Here is an 18,389-nt window from a genome sequence, read left to right as displayed (position 1 = left end):
CCATCTCCCACCAAACCGCCCGGTCAGCAGCCCTTTGAATAAGTGATGAAGAACCGAATGACACAGTGCACTAATGCTTTTAATGGCGGCGCAGTATAGAAGTACAAGGTTTTACTAGCTTGAGCTAATAGAAGTTTTAAAAGATGCCCATTTACACTATCAAGTAGCCGCATAATAGAAATGTATCTCAGGCTGCCAAGGCTGTAGAAAATATGCAGGACAGGATGGAGTTATTTCTGGTTTTTAATAGGGTAAAAGAGCTAACTGCCAACCCAGCACTATGATTGTACTTACTTGGGAAAAAACTTGTGTTTTGGTAATGGTTTCATCTTCCATTTCTTTTAGCTGGGTGGGAAGTAAAAGGAAATTTGCTTTCTCAAGTTTTACATTTTCTTGTTAATACACGTTTTGTTTCAGTAGGCTGCCATCCATAAGCCTGCAGGAGTCCTCCTGGGTATTTCTGAATTGTGTTGTGTACAGTGTTTGAGAGCTCAAACAGCTTGTCTTCCTACAGCATTTAGTTGTCGTTTGCTTTATTGTTAGACAAAATATTAGCAACGCATCCTTTCCATATTCCCTGCCATCAAACCCATTAAGATCCAAAATCCTCGGCAAACATCTGGTTTTAAAACTTGAGAGATGGTAGTGAAAACCAGTGGTTCGGGCACAAACCATCCACTCTGTAAGCATGGGCCTGTGCTGTAACTTCGCCCCCCACTCTAAATTTCTACTTCAAGTAACTGACCTTTAAATTCTATCCATCTTGGTGGAACAAACCATGGAAAAGAGGTACACATTTACCCTTTTCCTATGATAGTCCTCATCTTCAAATTTTACTTCTGTCACATAATAAAATCTCATTCTGTCCCCTATGTCCTTTTCAAATCTCGACAAGGAGCAAAGTCGCCTTTCTAGAGCTAGCCATGCTTCTCGGATCTGCTTGTGTGTGCTGTGTGGACTCGAGTGGGGTGGGGTGGGCTGGGGTGGGGGGTGTGAGCAGGCAGGAGGGTTCGGGTGGACTCTAAGGCACTTTCCTCTACATGCAATGGCAGGCGGTCCCCCCGGCACTCTCCCGAGCAGATGACCCGATGCAGCCTGGCTCCTTGTTCAGACAGCTTGTCAGTGAGGAAGAAGACTCGTCTACACCTTCATTATTCAAACTTGGCTGGCTCTCTAGTATGACTAAATAACATGGGAACATATCTATCTCTTTCTGAATAAATACTACTGCATTATTTCTTCTAAAGGTGCCTCTGCTCATTTGTTTCTAAGCCACACCAGTCCTTCCAGTTTCAATGGTGGAATGTGGCCCCTGCTGTTAGGGGTTATGTTAAGCATAAAGTGAATCTTTAGCCAATAGTTTCGCAACACCTGTGACTTCAGACATCAGTTCAGCCGGCCATACTTTGTCAGCATCAATCAACGCCTTAATTCTCAACAGACAAGGCAGAATTATCAGTGAGATCACATACGCTGCTGCTATGACAAGTTTGTAAGACAAACAGTCGTCACGCATTTTGTGACTCTCAGAACGGTGCGATGTTTTCCACTAACTGACACGGAGGCTCTGGAGGGATCAGGGTAACAGAAGTGATCTGTGTGTGTGAGAGTCTGAAAGACATTCTCTCCGGAAATACAAATATATAACAGAGAAGACAGCTATCAGGGAGGGCGCCTGACGTACGCGCTCTCAGCTGGGGTCTGACGGTCCTGTTACCAAGGAGAGCACTTTCAACAGGACAGCTACACACTAAGAGGTAGAATGGCAATTAATTTCAGTGCAAGACTGAATCAAGCTTTCTATATTTTGGAAAAAAACTTATGTTTTTTCATGGAAACTAGATACTCTTTTCTAGTTTATTGAATTTAAAAAATTGAAGATCCCGCATTTTTAAAAGGCCTTTTTACATAAAGTAGAATTTCTAATTGACAGATTTGGATATCCATCTGAACTGGACAGACTATGGAATCGACACGCAGATGAGATTTCCTCATACCACTACCTTGACATGGATTTGATACCCACCCTTAAAAGAATCCTATAAAAAATTGCTTCAAAGCCCCTTTGAAATTGCAATAGTGCAGCAAAACCACAAGTAAACAACTGCCTGTTAGCCTGTTATTTCAAATATAGACTGAAAAGCCAACAGGCATTTTTTTGTGCAATTTTTTAAAACATCGTAAGTTGAACTATCAAATCTGCACAGCTGTCCCTTCACAGAAGGCAAGAAGCTGGCGGCACATCATGTCGGAGGCCGTCCTCGGTGCTGCAGGCTGTGAAAGTGGGCCTCCTTCAGGGTCTGGTTGATGTGGAAGTACGGGCCTTGGCACAGTGCGGACTGCTCGGGCACGGGCTGAGGGGTGTTAGGGCTGGACACGGTGCCCACGTGGTTTAAGCTGCTTTCTGGCCCACTGGCCCTGTCCGGGCTGTTGATGCTGCTGCTGCTGCTGCTGCTGCTCCCGCCACTGTCACTGCTTGAAGACTGGAAGGAAGAAGAAACAGGGTCACAATGAGGCTATTTTGTTTTTTAAGAGCTTTACTATAGTTAAATTTACAATACCCTGTTTAAGAATATTTTTCCTATTCAGTTTGAGGAGTACTAGCCTCAAAAAGTATCCTGGGCTTTACAGTTTACAAAGTACGTCCACCTAAGATACTTCATTCTAACTCTTCATAACTATGCTGTGAGGTCAAGTGGCATTACGACCCCCTTACACATCCCTAGGAAGTGGCAGGGTCCAGATTCAAGCACAGGCCTTCCGAGGGTAAATCCCTCCCACTACACCTTCATTCCTTCACGCATCCTCTAGCCGCTTTCATCATTCATTCCAATAATTTCCAGTAATCAGAGGAAGAAGTTCTCAGCCTCCAAGGGAAAGGATCAACCATCGGTCCAGGGTATAAAAAAGGGGTCCTCATAACAAGATGGCTTCTGGGCACAGGTTAAAAAATAAAAACTTGTGACAATTTTGTGGCCATCATCTCATGGAAATGAAGTTATATTCTCTGAATTCAGAACACATATCCTGAAAGATTTTAATACACTTCTTATAGAGCTATACTATTTTTTATATTATTTTTGTGATTCAATATGTGCATGTGTGCACAAGCATGCCTGATTCTTTTAATGTAATTAACATGACTTGGTGTTTTAGTCATCTTGAAAAAGCTATGCAGAGAGCCCTAGTAAGAGTCACTCTCAGAAATCTTCCTTCTCATGCTAGGTTCTCAAAAGGGAAGGCAATGGTAAGGAACCATTTCAGAATTAAGGCATTTTACTACTTTAACATTGTATTTCTAATGAAGACAACCCCAACAACTTAATGAGCCATACCCTTCTCTATTTACACCTCAACACAATATTGTGCTAAAAGGAATCAATGTATGAAAAAGTGAGAATTCTAGTAATTAATGATCTGGTGTATAATTTTTTTTAACTTAGCCGTCTGATACATCTAAATTTATATTCCCTTAGAGAAAGACATTGGTTTTGAAATGTCTGCTTACAACCATGTAAAATCTACATATAAGAAAAAAGACAGGAAAGCAACAGACCGTAGTAGTTATGTTAGAATAGAGGGATTATAGTTGCTTATTTTTTCTACACTCCACTCTGTTTTGCAATGTGATGGTTATGTATTTTCATTATAAAAATAAATACATAAAATAAAATGTTTCCCGATAGATACTTTAAAAGTAATTTTTATAATGCTAGTTCTACCCATTTTTTGATCAAAAGTTATACCTGAAAATATGTGCATAAAGCAATGTTCATGAAGGGCATCCATAATTAAGACTAAACCAAGACTCATCCTGGGCCGTGGCTCATTTGGAGCCACTTAACACAGGTCACATGTCCCACTGCCCACAGGCAGTAGGAGACAACCTATCTTTCTACAGTAAAAAAAAAAAGTTCCTGAAAGCATTATAACGGGCTCACTGGAGTCAGATGGCAGGGTTAGCAGCAGCAGCCATTACATTTACTCAAAGACTTAAGAAGTCAAAGCCAATTCAAACACAAAAATCGTTTTCCATCAAAGCCTCTCCCAACCTGCAGAGAACACCCTACATCTGCCGCTGGCACCGGGAGGCGGTGAGTATTTACGAGCAGGCTACTCCGCTAGGTAAGGACCCACCGCACACAGCACTGTGTTTCCTCTTAGTCTGCTGTCTTTACTGTTTTTCGTTACAGGTACTATCTGAAAATGAAGGCAAGAACTAGAATCAGTGCCTAGTAAGTCAAGTTTCCATCTCAAATTATATTTATTTCACACTATAGTAGTAAGGGTGACACTATTCTGAGAAAAGGTAAAAGTTCTTTTAAAATAAACAGGTTAGAAAAGACTTCTCTACAATACCTGTTTTTAAAAAAAAGGGAGGATGACGCGTATACCTGCAATGTCTAGCGCATTTTAACCACCTTGTAACTCGACTTCATAAAGACACATATAAAAATGTTTAGTGTGGGGCCGGCCCAGTGGCACAGCGGTTAAGTGTGCACTTTCCACTTCAGCCACCCAGGGTTCGCTGGTTCGGATTCCGGGTGCGGACATGGCACTGCTTGGCAAGCCATGTTGTGGCAGGCGTCCCACGTATAAAGTAGAGGAAGATGGGCATGGATGTGAGCTCAGGGCCAGTCTTCCTCAGCAAAAAGAGGAGGATTGGCAGCAGATGTTAGCTCAGGGCTAATCTTCCTCAAAAAAAAAAAAAAAAAGTTTAGTGTGGCCTTGTTTATAACAGCTAAAAACTGGAAACAACCTAAATGTCTAACAGTAGAGAAACTGGTTAAATTATAATACATGTGTATAAAGTATTATACATGGAGTATAATTCATAACAATGAAATTCTATTCAGCTGTTAACAATGATGACAAGAGATGTATATATACCAATATTGAAAGATGTCTTTAACATCTTTTTTGCAAGTTACAAAACACTATGTATAGTATGTCAGCTGGTTTTTAAAATGTTTTTCTTTGATGTATACACATATGTACACCAAAAATAGTCTGGAAGGACATATATGCCAAATTATTTATAATTTGGACCTTCTAGTATTTTTAATATCTTTATTTTCTATAGTTTCTACAGAAACAAATTTCATTTGAGGAAAAAATAACTTGATCATGAGTAAGAGAACTAAAAAATGTTACTATAAAATAGAGTAAGATCTTTAGTTACTTCTAACTTCAAGACTGAGACTTAAAAGTATATATAGTGGGGCCGGCCCCGTGGCTGAGTGGTTAAGTTCGTGCGCTCCCCTGCAGGCGGCCCGGTGTTTCGTTGGTTCGAATCCTGGGCGCGGACATGGCATTGCTCATCAAACCAGGCTGAGGCAGCATCCCACATGCCACAACTAGAAGGACCCACAACGAAGAATATACAACTATGTACCGGTGGGCTTTGGGGAGAAAAAGGAAAAAAATAAAATCTTTAAAAAAAAAAAGTATATACAGTGATAGAAGATTTCACTTATATAAGATTTCAGAAAGACCGTTTTGCCTCCCTTAACTACTTAAGAAGCACTCAAACTGCTTCAGTTCTGCTCACTTGCATTGAGCAGCCCAATGACACTTTTAAATCAATAGAAGAGAGTCTGCGTGGAACCCAGGAAGCTGGTGAATGCACTTGATGTGTTATTTTAATACAGATAAAACGTTCCATATATATTCCTCAAAGGTGAGAACAATACATCTCTTTCAGAGATGCTTTGGTTCCTATTTCCTGCCGACAGACCAGTCTTCTCACTAAGGAGGAGGCTTTAGGGAACCTCTCACAATCTCTGCATGGACCAGTGTTTTTCAAACTGAGGGTGAACCCACTGGTGGGTAGCAACCAGCATAATAAAAGCAAACAGAGTGCAACCTGGTAAGGGTAATTGTTCTGTGAAACCTTTTTTCAATTATGCACAGATATATTTGGTATGCACTGGGTCACAAAATAAAACATTTCTATGGGAAAGGGCCAAAAAAGTTTGCAAGTTCCTATGTCAGTTTTAACACTGTTAGCCATCAAAGTGGTCTGCTTTATGGAATAAAGGAAAGACCATTATTTCCTTTTAACCCTAAACGCATAAAATCGAATTTTAAGTCTCTGTCGGTGCCTTAAGTTACACACAGAAGTAAATCATTTTGTCTTATAAAACCAAAGAACTTAAGATAGGAAAAAAATCGTATTTCCCCTACTTAGTAGAGCTTTTTAGTAGATTGCTTGGTGGGCAGGGACCACTACTTGACAGCGCATGGTTTGAAAATTACAGCTGCTGAACTAGTACAGAAGTGTTTACCTTGTTCCACCTGTTCTTAAAAAGACGGCAAATTATTTTACAGAACGAGAAACGAGCGTCCACAGACTCTGGGACTGAGAAGACTCATCAAATAGGAATCTTATCTCCTCGGCCCTGACTCCATACAGAGACCGTGCACCAGAAAATTCATCCAAATCGACAGTCACAAAGTTCATTTTATTTTCTCTGAATTTCCATTTAGGCTCAGTGCTAACATCTCACCAGGGTATTTTCATGACACATTTATATTACAGATCAAAAGAGAAAAAGGCCATGATCTGTGAACTAAAAGCCCCTTGCAAATCCATGTATCCAAGCACAATAAAGTTAAATTTAGGAAGATTCTGACCCAGAGTATTTCCCTAAATATACAAAGGCAACTCCTAGGAATCCTGTGGTGCAGATGTGTGTGAAAAGGGAGAGTTCCAGGTTAGCTTAGGCAATAATAAAAGCTAGCAGTACAACCCTTTAGCTGCAGGCGCCCCGGTAGGACTCAGAAGAGAATTGTCACGATACAGTCTATTTTGGAATCACCTGGAGGCTTTTAAGGAAGTGTTCATGCCAGGGCTCCACCTCTGGAAAACCTGGCTTAAGTAGGCACAGATTGTTCTGACGTCCAACCACTCTCCAAATGTTGCTGCGCCTGCTGTGTACAAGGTGGTATCACCAGGGCTACCGATCATTCAATGAGAATTTACCGAGTTTAATCAAGAAGAACATGGTGGCAATACAGCCATTGATGCAGTCGTACACAGCTACTGCAGTGAGGAATCCTGCGCTGGGTGCTGATGGAGAGAACTAGGAGAGGCTCCTTAAAATGAAAGGTGTCTCAACTGGGCCTCGAAGGATGAGGAAGAGTTTTCACAAGCAGGGGGTGACAACTGGGAGAATAACACCACCAAAATCAGAAGAAAGGAGCGTTTAGGGGAGGAAAAGCTAATAGTGTGGTGTGGCTGGGCCCACTCCCGGAAGAGCTGGTGAGACAAAATATACACGAGAAGTTCTGGCTGGATTATCAAGTGCCCCAAGTCTGCAGGAACAGGCTGTGAGCATGTAAGACGTGCTCGGATCCGGACTTAGGAGGGAGGATTCCAGGGATCTGTGGGAGACGCAGCAGGGAGGCGAGCCTGAGCAGAGGCCCAGCTAGCAAGTTTTCTAATACATCAAGCAGGAGAGCCGGCCCGCGGGAGGATCGTGGCAGTGTAAATGAAGGGGTGTGTGTGTCCCACCCCAGAGGGAGATGGGAGAGTTCAGGAAGGAAACGAAGGAGACATCCAAGTTGACTCTGGGCACCTAGGACAATGCTTGGCAAACACAAGGTGCTCAGGAGACGTCTGCTGAATGGAAAGAGCAGTTATGCGCCTTGAGAAGTTTACTGAGTCGAGGAGGAGGCCAGGATCCGGAGAGGAGGGAAGGCAGGTGGGCAAGCACCAGCAGTGAAGACGGCTAGGGGTGAAGGGGAAAAGGAGGCAGAGAGAAGATGAGCTAGGAAGGGACAAGAGCATGTTGGTCGGGAAAGAAGCAGTGGGTAAGAAGAATCGGAAGAGATTAAGAGAAGGGAGAAATACTAGAAAGAGCTTCCAGGAGACTTGACAGAAGGTACAGCAGATAAAGAAAGGCAGACAGACACTTCTTTCTCTTTGGCAGAAAGGAACGATCTCTATAAATCGTGAAGCAGAGGATAGGGAAGTTGAAGTTCATTTTCTTAGTCTGCAGGGCTCAAATTATACACGCAAGGTAGAGAACACCCCGGCCCTCAGCTAGGCCTACCCTTAACTTTATTCTCCCAGAGAGGAGAGTCAGTTGAAGAGAGAACCCATTATACCCATGGTAGAAAGGAAATGACTCCAAAGACTATTTCTGCTAATCACCTTTAGAAAGCCCCCCAGGCAGGAATATTAATTACTGAGTCTCTCTGCTTCATAAAATTAGAACCAGAATAAATGTGTGTATTTATTACCTAGAGCTAAATGCTTTCTCTTCTTCATTAGAAAAGCAGATCAACAGCGTGTTTTATTTTCTTTCACGCCCCAGCTTCCCCTCACCTCCGTCTCCTCAGTCACTGGTGCTTTTAATTTAGGTTAGCCTCACAAGAGAAAGGAGCTCTCACTCGCTGTGCGCACTCCAGCCCTGGAGTCATAGCGTACATCACCCTAAGGCCGCTGCAGCGTCCGGATTCCATGCAAGAGGCCACCCTCGCCAAGTCCATCCGAGCATCTAATGTAAGAGTCTGCTTGCACAGTGCCAACAATTTCAGAGGGCTTCAGGTCTGCTAATACCACTGAGGCCATAAGACTCCACATGAATTCCGGGGGTTAATTTAAACCACTTTCTAAATATGCAAGGAAAGAAAATGCAGGGGGTCACTTTTCTGTCAATCTTTATACGATGAAGTTGGACCACATAGTGTGTTTTAAGTTTCTTCCTAACTAAAATATTCTATTATCTATCACTTCATTTCATTGAAATTTCAACAGGCCAAAAAATAATCCTCACCTGGAGAAAAACATGTTTGAATCCTCATTACTTAACAAACAACATTCAGTTTCAGTGTGAAACTGCTTGGGGCAGCGCGGTGGGCTGCGAGTTGACGTGACGTCTTACAGACTGTTCAAGGACTTCGAGTGTGGGCAAAGTTTCTTCAGACATACATTACAAGGTAGACTAACTTTTGAAAAAGCTGTTCCTCTATTTTGAATGGACCTTTTTAGAAGTCACTTTCAGAGTTAATTTGCTACAGGGTTTTAAACACACAACCCTAACAGTTTTACCCCAGAGTCCGCCAAAACAGCTCCAGCTCTTAGGATGTACCTACCACCCTACAACAGACTAAAGATGAGATGGGCAAAAACTAAGAGCCTTAAGATACCTTTAAAAAAAATTACACTAAATAGTCTCCCATTGTCATCCAAATTCACACTATTAAAAAAAAATCATGGGGCCGGCCCTGTGGCCAAGGTTAAGTTCACGTGCTCCACTTTGGCGGCCCAGGGTTTTGCCAGTTTGGATCCCAGGCGTGGACATGGCACCACTCATCAGGCCATGCTGAGGTGGCATCCCACGCAGCACAACCAAAAGGACCTACAACTGGAATATACAACTATGTACCAGGGAGCTTTGGGGAGAAGAAGAAGAAAAAAATCACCTAAAATTCAGCCAATTCTTATCAGTTAAAACAAGTGGATTTATAGAATCTTAATTTTAATGATACATAGATTCCCTTGGTTCTGTTATTTTTTTTGTCACACCTCTATACTCCCACTAAGAATACCCTTGGGATTTGGGGATTATGACATCAAAAATTTTCCCCTTCTAGAAGAGACAAGCAAAAGGCAGAGGCTGTTCCGGGTAAGCCACTTCTGTTTCATCTCCCCAATTTCTCACTCTCTACTTGTTTTTACTTCATAGTGATGTGAAAAATCCAAATGGTCTCAGTAAGTTAAAGGTATAAAAACACTGAAGTCTTCATATTTTAAAAAGGTACTGCTTTTATTTATCCAAGTAGCAGCACTTTTTATAAGGCATATACCTACCTACTAGAAGCCAGATTTACCTGGAAACATCTAGTGTAATTTGTAGATAAAGATATTAAAGCTGAAAGCAAAGAGCCTTATGCCCTACTACAAGATACAATTCAAACCAAAAAGGCCAGCCCCTAAGAGAACAAATTTAAATATGTTCAATCTAGCTAGTTTTTATCCATGCAAATAACTGTCCAAAATCAGGGAATGTCACTACCTTTGTACAGGACCCAAAAGGAACACAAATTGATAAATCATTTCATGTCTTGCTCACCAGGGAGAAAACGAACCTGACTCAGACATTAACTAACATGATTCATCTAGAATCATGTTTTTCATTCCTATACCTATAAATTACATCTCAAGTTAAAAAATAGTACCCTAAGGTTCACAAGTCATCAAATTTAAGTCCCTGGAATTCAAATTCAAGATCTCCAATGCAAAGACCAATTAGAGTTTTGAAAAAAATCACCAGATCCCAATTTCTTCTAGCTGGAAATCTAAAAGTGCTTTCTAGCTAATACCATATCATAGCATTTACTTGGGAAAATATTTTCCAGCTTAAAGATAGGGGGAGGAAACTTACTCTTCTCTGTCCCTATGATTCAGGGGAAGTCTAGGACTAGCCGGCCCTGGATATATTTAGCCCAGCCGCTCAGCACTTGCATCCTGTCTCCTGTGAGACAGCACCTGCTGTGGGCAGCAGCAAGCAACGGAGTCGAGCTCCGGGGCTCCCCACCCCGCCTCTTACTAGCTGTGTATCTTTGGCAAGTGACTTTATTTTCCTGTGCCCCAGGTTTGCCACCTGAAAAGCAGAAATAACAGTATCCACTAAAATGACAAGAAGAAAATGCCAAGTAGATTATAAGTTTGTCTTTACAGAACTAATCTGGCAAGTCAGTTCACATTCTCCAGCTTCATAGTATCTATGAAAAAAGAGGCATATACTATCTCCATTTTACAGGTAATTATGAATTACTTATGGCATCATTTAATAGTTTAACATAATTCAAACATCTCACATCTTATTTCCCACTACTTGTCAATATTACTACATTTAGGAGAAAAAGTAACTTTAGGAAATTAATTATAAATAACAATTTTAAATCTCTCTTAGAATTAAAACAAATTCCTTCCAAAAGAAAGTTCTTCAAGTTATAAGAAACAGAATTCAGAAATTATTTAAGTATTTCAGAAAAGACACAAGAAATAGTTAGTCTTAAAGAAACTTACCTCATTGGCCCTACCTTAAAATTAAAAGGTAACATTTTCATTAATAATATATTTTATTATATAAATTAATAAAATTAATAATCCCCTAGTAATGAATTGTTTTATTATTTTCCCTTTTATACACAATTGTCAAAAAGCAGCCAAATGCTCCTAAACTTGATATTTTGGGGCTATAAACAATGATGCTCTATTCCAGGGGTGACCATCTAATTATTCAGGGCTTGGCTCGCCATGTTGAAGGCCTCCGCTGCCTTTCGCTTCTCTGGCTCTGCCTGGCTCACCCGGCCTCCCTCCTTGTTAATGCCACGGCCGGGGAAGCACAACACAGCAGGCCCCTCATTCAGAGCCAGTAAGTGTTCAGTCTGCAAGGCTGAGAGGGACCGTCCTAACCTGCCACGAGGGGTCTGCCAGTGAGTACGCATCCCCAGGACAGATAAAAATTACCTGGACCGACTGTTAATTAACAAGGGCAGTCTAGTCCGGCCTTCAGACTAACGACTACACAGTGGTTTAACCGCTGAATTTCTCTGGACAGGTAAGAACAAAACATATGAACCAAGAGGCTGAATGACTACACACTGTGTTCTTCTGTGATACCAGTGCACAGGAGCAACGGTTATTTCCTACAAACAGCAATTAAAACAAAACAAACTAATACTAAGGAGTCTTACTTAACATAAGAGATCAGAAATATTTACTTTTTTAAAAATGACATTTATATTCCTGTTCTCAGGCACAAAAACTGTAGATATAGGGAAAAAAGATCACTACAAAGAATTAGACTATACCTTTGAACTAATGTGAACATCATACGGCGGGATTTACACAGACACAGGTAAAGAAATATTCATGCCGACACCGTGCAAGTAACCACTGCACACTCTTGTACTGCATAGGCTCACAACTCAAAAGAACCAGGGAAACTCAAGTGCTGTTACAGTTTTATCATCAGATGTTCATGGGCGCCTCTAATCTTTGGTTTTCTTTCATCTGTGAGATTCTCCAACTATCACATTAAACAAAAGCTCAATTCTGTTAATCTTAAGAAAAAAGGAAAAGAAAAAAAGTGATACAAAGATTTTTAAAAGGGGGATAAAAGCTACAGAAACTCCACATAGAAGCATCTCCTCTGCACTGTTTGTTAATTGTTCCTGACTGAGTATTACCTACGGGAGAGTTACTGACTTTCCCCCTTGGGAGAGTTACTTTGCATTTCTGGTAAAGACTGGATATAGGTCAGATCCCATTATCAAGAACTAATTAAAGTACAAATGATTTTGGCTGTGCGGGAACTGGGGTATACAGACTTCTGTAAGTCCTGAGGCCAGGGCTTAGGAGCCTTCGCTGCTGAGGTGACAGCTGTGGAGGGTGAGGTGTGTGGGGCATAATTTAATAGCAGCATCACTTCGATGTCAGCTTCCTTTCCCCACTGCAGACCAGCCTTTCGACTGCACAGAACATTTCTCCCCAGGATGCCTCCTGAAGCCCTCTCTCAGAGAACCAAAACTTCGGAGGCTCTTTCCCCCGCCCGTCTCTCCACCCTCCTCTCTGCCTCCCAAAGGAGCTCTTTTTAGAACAACATAATGAAAAAAGTAAAAACACTTAAAAATAGGATTTTGGATACACATACATTATTCTGAATGTTTATACAGTTTCTCTTAAAGACATGAATGGAAGCAACAAAATATACTTGTCTTAGAACAATTAATGGTTTACAAACTATTAGAAAAGTCGGTTTCTGAAATATCAAATAGGGGGGTTCAAAGATGGGCTTTCAAAGGTCCATGAAACTTCCAATAACTACAATTGTGGAGTGTGTGTACGTATGAATATGTGCAGACATATACCATGTTGCCGGGGAGAGGGCACACAGCTCCCTAAGGGCGCCACGACTCAGAAAAAGGTTGAAACCACTGCAATCAAGTAAGATCACTCTTATTTATTTAAAGAATAATCTTAATTACATGGAAAAAACTGGGTTACTTAGCTCACGCAATGAAAGCAGCACAGACTCTGACCGCACTTCCTACCTCTGTGTCCCAGGAATCATGAAAGACGGGGTTTCTACTACTCCTTTTGGTCTGGGGGGGAATATGGTGGTCTTCTTCATTGCCATTCCTTCTCCTCTTCCTGAAATTAAACCACAAGGAGGAAAAAAGAAATTCAACAATTGACCTTTTGGACAGTTAAAATTGTAAGCCAGGACAACATATAAATCTGCCTGTTCATGTGAGAAAATATCATTTGTCATGTGATACCCCAATAGGTAAAAAGTTGGAAGGACACTATCATTGGGCAGGAAGAGCAAAAATATAAAATAGCAGCAATAAGGTCAAGCTCAAATTACGACGACTAATTTCTAAAAAGAAGCTTGACAATTTTAAATGCCTACTGGGATAAATAAGAGCAGGGAGACGTTAACGACTAAGCTTTCAAACTCCACTAATTAAGGTTATTGTCTTTCTATATTTTCTGAAATTACAATTGCAAGTTACCTCATTTTACTCCCTTCCATATGACAACATCTAAGACAGGAGTGGCTGCCTTTGCCTGTTTACTCTTAAAATCGATATAAACATGGGTGCTACACACGAATCTCATGAGAGGTTCATGGTAGCCTCTAATCTTTAGTTTTCTTTCTTCACTGATTTTCCCCCAATTATCACATTCAACAAAAGCTCTATGCCATGGGGCCTGTGCAGTGGCGCAGCAGTTAAATGCGCATGTTCTGCTTCAGTGGCCGGGGGTTCGTCGGTTCGGATCCTGGGTGTGGACATGGCACTGCTTGGCAAGCCATGCTGTGGCAGGCGTCCCACAAATAAAGTAGAGGAGGATGGGCATGGATGTTAGCTCAGGGCCAGTCTTCCTCAGCAAAAAGAGGAGGATTGGCAGCAGATGTTAGCTCAGGGCTAATCTTCCTCAAAAACAAAAAAAGCTCTATGCCTTCTAAAAGTATTAAATTACTTTTCTGGACAATCACTGGAAAGGCTGCTCTTGGACACATTAACGTGATTATTCTGGCTTCACTACCTAGTATTATGATATAAATTACTTCACCAGATTGTTACTTTGAGATTGTAGCATGAGCTGCTTAAAATTTCCAGGTTTAAGAAAAATCACACATCTTTCTGTTAAGTGTTCTCAGATGTGCAGTAGAGACAAAATTTGTACGTGTTCTATGCAAGAATCAAGTGCTGTCAGAAGGACTTCTAAACCCCAGTTAGAAAACAGAAATAAATTAAAGGAGGTATAATTTTAAGTCAACTTGCCTGGAACTGTTCTGTCCAATATGGCAACCACCAGCACATGGTGGTTATTTAAATTTAAATTAATTAAAATTAAATAAAATAAAAAATCCATCCTTAGTCACACTCGCCACCCTTTCAGTGCTCCATGGCCACGAGGAGCTAATGGCAACTGTGCGGGACAGCACAGACAGGACGTTCCCATGGCTGCAGAAAACTCCACTGCAAAGTGCCGCCACTTTACACAAAGCAGCATAATCTACTATAATGAAAACTCTTAAATGTTCAAATTTCTACAGCTAGAGGGAAAAACAGCTTTTTGGAAAGTACTGAATTTGAGCACAAAGTATCTTCCATATAGTTTTATACTTTCTATATGAGTAGGGTGGCTTACTGTGGCAGGCCCTTAATCGGAAGGTTTTGAGTTGAAGTCTGGATACTGACGAAAATTTAAGTTATCACCCTGAGCTCAATTCCCTGTAGTCTGCAACATTATGAACACACCTAACTTTATTAATGAGTATGGATCCAGTTTAGGCTTGGAACGATAAACAGTGGGTGTGTGGTCCTGATAAAGCATTAACCAACCTGTAGAGGGCTACACCATTTATCTCATTCTAAGGCTCACCCGTTTGTAAAAGATCATCATCATTTCTGTCCCTTACCTTTCTCCCAGGAGATTAGATCTTATCTACACATTATTTTGAAGTACTTAGAGGTTAAAAACTAGATGAATACCATTCAATGGTTGTGCTATTATCATAGATTTGAACCAAGAAATTGCTACTTTCATCCTAACATGACCAGAGAATGTTTGTGGGAACGTGATGCAATTACAGAGCAATGTCTGATGGAAGGCTAGTTGACACTCGAAGAGAAGCTCATCGAGCGGCAGTATGCTGGTCCCCAAACTCTTCTTTTACCAGTGTGCCGACAGCTGATTGTGCTCTGAGCTGCTGAGTCACTCTCACCAAACTTATGAGCCTGACCAAAACTTTCCAATTTCCTCATCTATGATGGGGGATTTATCTTTCCAGCGACAACAATATGAATGTCAAGGAGGCTGCAAGGCAAAAAGAGCGTAAGAACAAAGAGGATGGGCTGGTTTTGCAGATTTCAACTAAACTGTGGGCAAGTCACATGAAACGTCCCTGCCTCACAATCAGGTGATTTCTCGAAATACCACAATCACCTCTTTGGCCTGTGGGGGGCCCTCTGCTTTGGATTGTACTAGATTAAGAATGAGCCCTACCTGTTCTTTATTCTCCTTTTTCTAAGCTCTTTGCAGATTCCATCCTTGAAACATTCTTCTTTCAACAATATCATAATAAATGGCAAAGTTACAGCTTCATGGTCAACTCTATCCGCACAGACTATAACTTTTAACATTAATGCCATAGACCAGGTCATAAGTGTAGGGGCCACTCTATAACTGATTATATTGTCCCTTGCCATCTAGCTACAGATGATTGTTTAGCATGTTATTTCGAAGGATGGCTGATTACACCACTTTTCATCATTTCATTTCTCTCCAATCTTGCTGTCATCTCCTAGAGACTGGGCATAGAAGAAATCTTGAAGGATAGACACTAGTGGTTTTCAAACTTTTCAGAAGTAACAGAATTGTTTCTTCCTACCGAAAAAATATCCCTCAATATATATAAGAGATAAAGGATCTGTGTTGGTTAGAGTAGGGGCTTCCTTGCCACACACCTACTTCTTTATGGCCATCCCAGTAAACAGTCATGCGTCACAGAATGATGTATGGGTCAACGGTGGACCGCATATACAGCAGCGGTCCCATAAGATTCGTACCATGTAGCCTAGGTGTGCAGTAGGCTATACCATCTAGGTTTGTGTGAGTGCACTCTATGATGTTCGCACAATGACAAAGTCACCTAATGACGCATTTTTCAGAATGTGTCCCTATCATTAAGCGACGCAAGACTACACTGTGGAAGAGTTTGAAAAACCACCATCTTAAAATTGAGGAAACGGAACCAGAGAAGTGAACTGACTTGGAGATAGCAGGAGCTGGCAGAGCTGGTCCATCACACTCCATGAAACATGGGGTGAAGAGAAAAGTAGGTAAGAAACTCAAATGACTTCTTTTATGGTAAGGAAGTTACCAGTATAAACACATTGAGGTTATCTGTGTCCTAGATAAGAGGAATCTTGTGTATCAATATAAACACACTCAGATTATTTGTGTACAGCTCTGGAGAAATAGAATATTTTTGAAGGAAATATTTAGACTTTTTCAGATATGTGAGACATCCCAAGAGACCATCAGAAGTATAAACTAGGTTTACGAAGGAAAAAGATTGCGGCCAGATCAAGCTTACTAGACCTAAGGATCTTGTAACTAACTCCGGTATTATGTCCATAACTGGGCCCCTAATTTCAAATTTAGTCTACTCTTCTTTCTGTACAAGTAGAAGTTTTATGCCCCACTACATGAGTCACAGCAATAATCCTACGCAGGAGTTTGCAGAATCCTAGATTTTCACTATTAAACCAAATAACCTCAGGATGCTTTCCAGAATCTTAATCCCATGAATTAACTATGCTCCAGAGCAGGGCACTTGTGGAAAGACTATCAATTACATTTAGAGCTAATGAAAACATGGAAAAAGAATAAAAGATCCAGCATAATCTACCACGGTAATCCTATTTTATTCACTAAAATCTCACTCAGACTATTACGGAATAAAGGAAAGAGCAGCGAAGCTGGAAAGACCCAGGTAAATCAACTGAGCTCTCTAAATGTTTCCTCATTAAAAAAATGAAAGTGTTGGACTTGGTAATCTATAGGTGTTCACTCCAAACTTCACAACGAGGGACTTTTCGAATTTGAAATAATGCTGATCCTCTTCATTCTGGGGTATCCAATCCCAACTTTCTCCTCCCCACCTTCTTATAGGAGGAAATGAGAAGGAGAAAAAAGAAAAGAACGACATCGGAGCTTGGGCCGGCCTCCACTCAGCCCATGTCAAGCAAGCCTAAAAGCCCCACGCGTCCGAGGCCACGCTCCTGGGAAGGCAGCGCATCGCGATATGATCCTACCGCCCGCCCTCGGAGTCAAACGGCTCCCCGCACAAACAGTTTAGAATCCTGCCTGCTCTTGACGCCACCGCCGAGGGAGAATCCACAAGCCGCTGTGGTCACTTGCCCTTCTGTGTTCACAAACGTCCAGGGCACAAGTTCTTCAGTCTAACCGAATCCTTCCCTGCTGCAGGGTTAAGCGCCATCCTTCTTCCTGACCTTGGGGAGCCGGCAGCTCCCAGCCCTGTCCCCTCACAGACGCCCTAGGGGCTCCCTCTCGAAGATCAGACATTCCTCCCATCCCCCCACCCTCCTAAATTTAGGACAGGGACGCTGTAGGGCCACCGTCTCCCTTCCGGGACCGACCAGACTTCATTCCAAATAGGGAAACATAGAGGGAAAAAAGACGGGGTGGGGGGAGACCGGGACCCTGGAGGGTCACTCCTCCAGCACCCTCGGGGACCAGGTACCCGGTCACTCGCGCATCCCTCTCCCCTCCTCCCCCGGACCGCAGAGCACCCAGATGGAGACCCGCAGGGCCCACGCTTGTTCGCACCCCGCTTCGCGCGTCCCCTCGGCTCCATCCCCCAAGACAGAGCATCGGAGCGGGGCAGGAGAGGAAAGGGGTCCCCGCGGTCTCACCTGGGGCGGAGGCGCTCGCTCATGGCAGCCGGTGGAGAAGAACGACGCAGCGCCGCTCCGCGAGAAGAGGGAACAGAGGGTGTTGTGTTTCGGCGGCCGCCACGCCCACCCCCTCGGGCCTTAGCTCTCGCCGCGGCTCTGGTGGACGCTGCCGGCGGTGAGTACCCCTCGGTGGGACCCGTACCACCGCTACTTCCGGCGTCTGCTCCGCGCCCCCCCATGTCACAGGCGCCGTGGTACCGCCCTCTCGCGGCTGCGCAGTGGCGCGACCCCGGCCGCGCCGACCGGTAACCCCGCCCACGGGAAGAGGCGGGCGCGGAGAGGGAGGAGCCACTAGGAGCTTCTGGGACAGAGGACCTCCTTAGAGGTGGCCCCAGTTTTCGCCTGTTCGCAGCCAAGCGGGGATAGGGTAAAAG

General features: G+C 42.6%; 2 protein-coding genes across 6 annotated transcripts in view; one reads left to right on the top strand and one right to left on the bottom strand.

Moving 5' to 3' along the window:
- COG1 (component of oligomeric golgi complex 1) overlaps positions 1 to 1,246 on the top strand; it is a 14,218-nt gene extending 12,972 nt beyond the window's left edge. Inside the window, exons 14-15 of one of the 3 annotated variants that reach the window (XM_070560104.1) lie at positions 421 to 454; positions 1,053 to 1,246. In XM_070560104.1, the coding sequence (XP_070416205.1) occupies positions 421 to 454; positions 1,053 to 1,084 (66 nt within the window). In that variant the 3' untranslated portion in view covers positions 1,085 to 1,246. Of the gene's footprint in view, positions 1 to 420 lie in introns of all 3 variants that reach the window. The other 2 variants (XM_008514595.2, XM_070560103.1) reach the window with 2 other exon arrangements.
- Positions 59 to 18,389, bottom strand: VCF1 (VCP nuclear cofactor family member 1). 3 transcript variants are annotated; one of them, XM_008514577.2, is made up of 4 exons: positions 17,974 to 18,389; positions 13,072 to 13,171; positions 4,138 to 4,200; positions 59 to 2,483 (listed from the first exon to the last, which is right to left on the bottom strand). In XM_008514577.2, the coding sequence occupies exons 1-4, from the start codon at positions 18,192 to 18,194 to the stop codon at positions 2,244 to 2,246; spliced, it is 624 nt and encodes a 207-aa protein (XP_008512799.2). In that variant the 5' UTR covers positions 18,195 to 18,389; the 3' UTR covers positions 59 to 2,243. The 3 variants fall into 3 exon arrangements, with proteins under 3 accessions (XP_008512799.2, XP_008512800.2, XP_070416208.1); XM_008514578.2 differs by lacking the exon at positions 4,138 to 4,200; XM_070560107.1 differs by lacking the exon at positions 4,138 to 4,200 and having other exon boundaries at positions 13,072 to 13,089; positions 17,974 to 18,277.

The sequence above is a fragment of the Equus przewalskii genome, chromosome 10 (assembly GCF_037783145.1).
Source record: "Equus przewalskii isolate Varuska chromosome 10, EquPr2, whole genome shotgun sequence".
Taxonomy (NCBI): Eukaryota; Metazoa; Chordata; class Mammalia; order Perissodactyla; family Equidae; genus Equus; species Equus przewalskii.
Note: the sequence above shows the minus strand (reverse complement) of the source record. Positions and strands in the feature narration are given on the sequence as shown.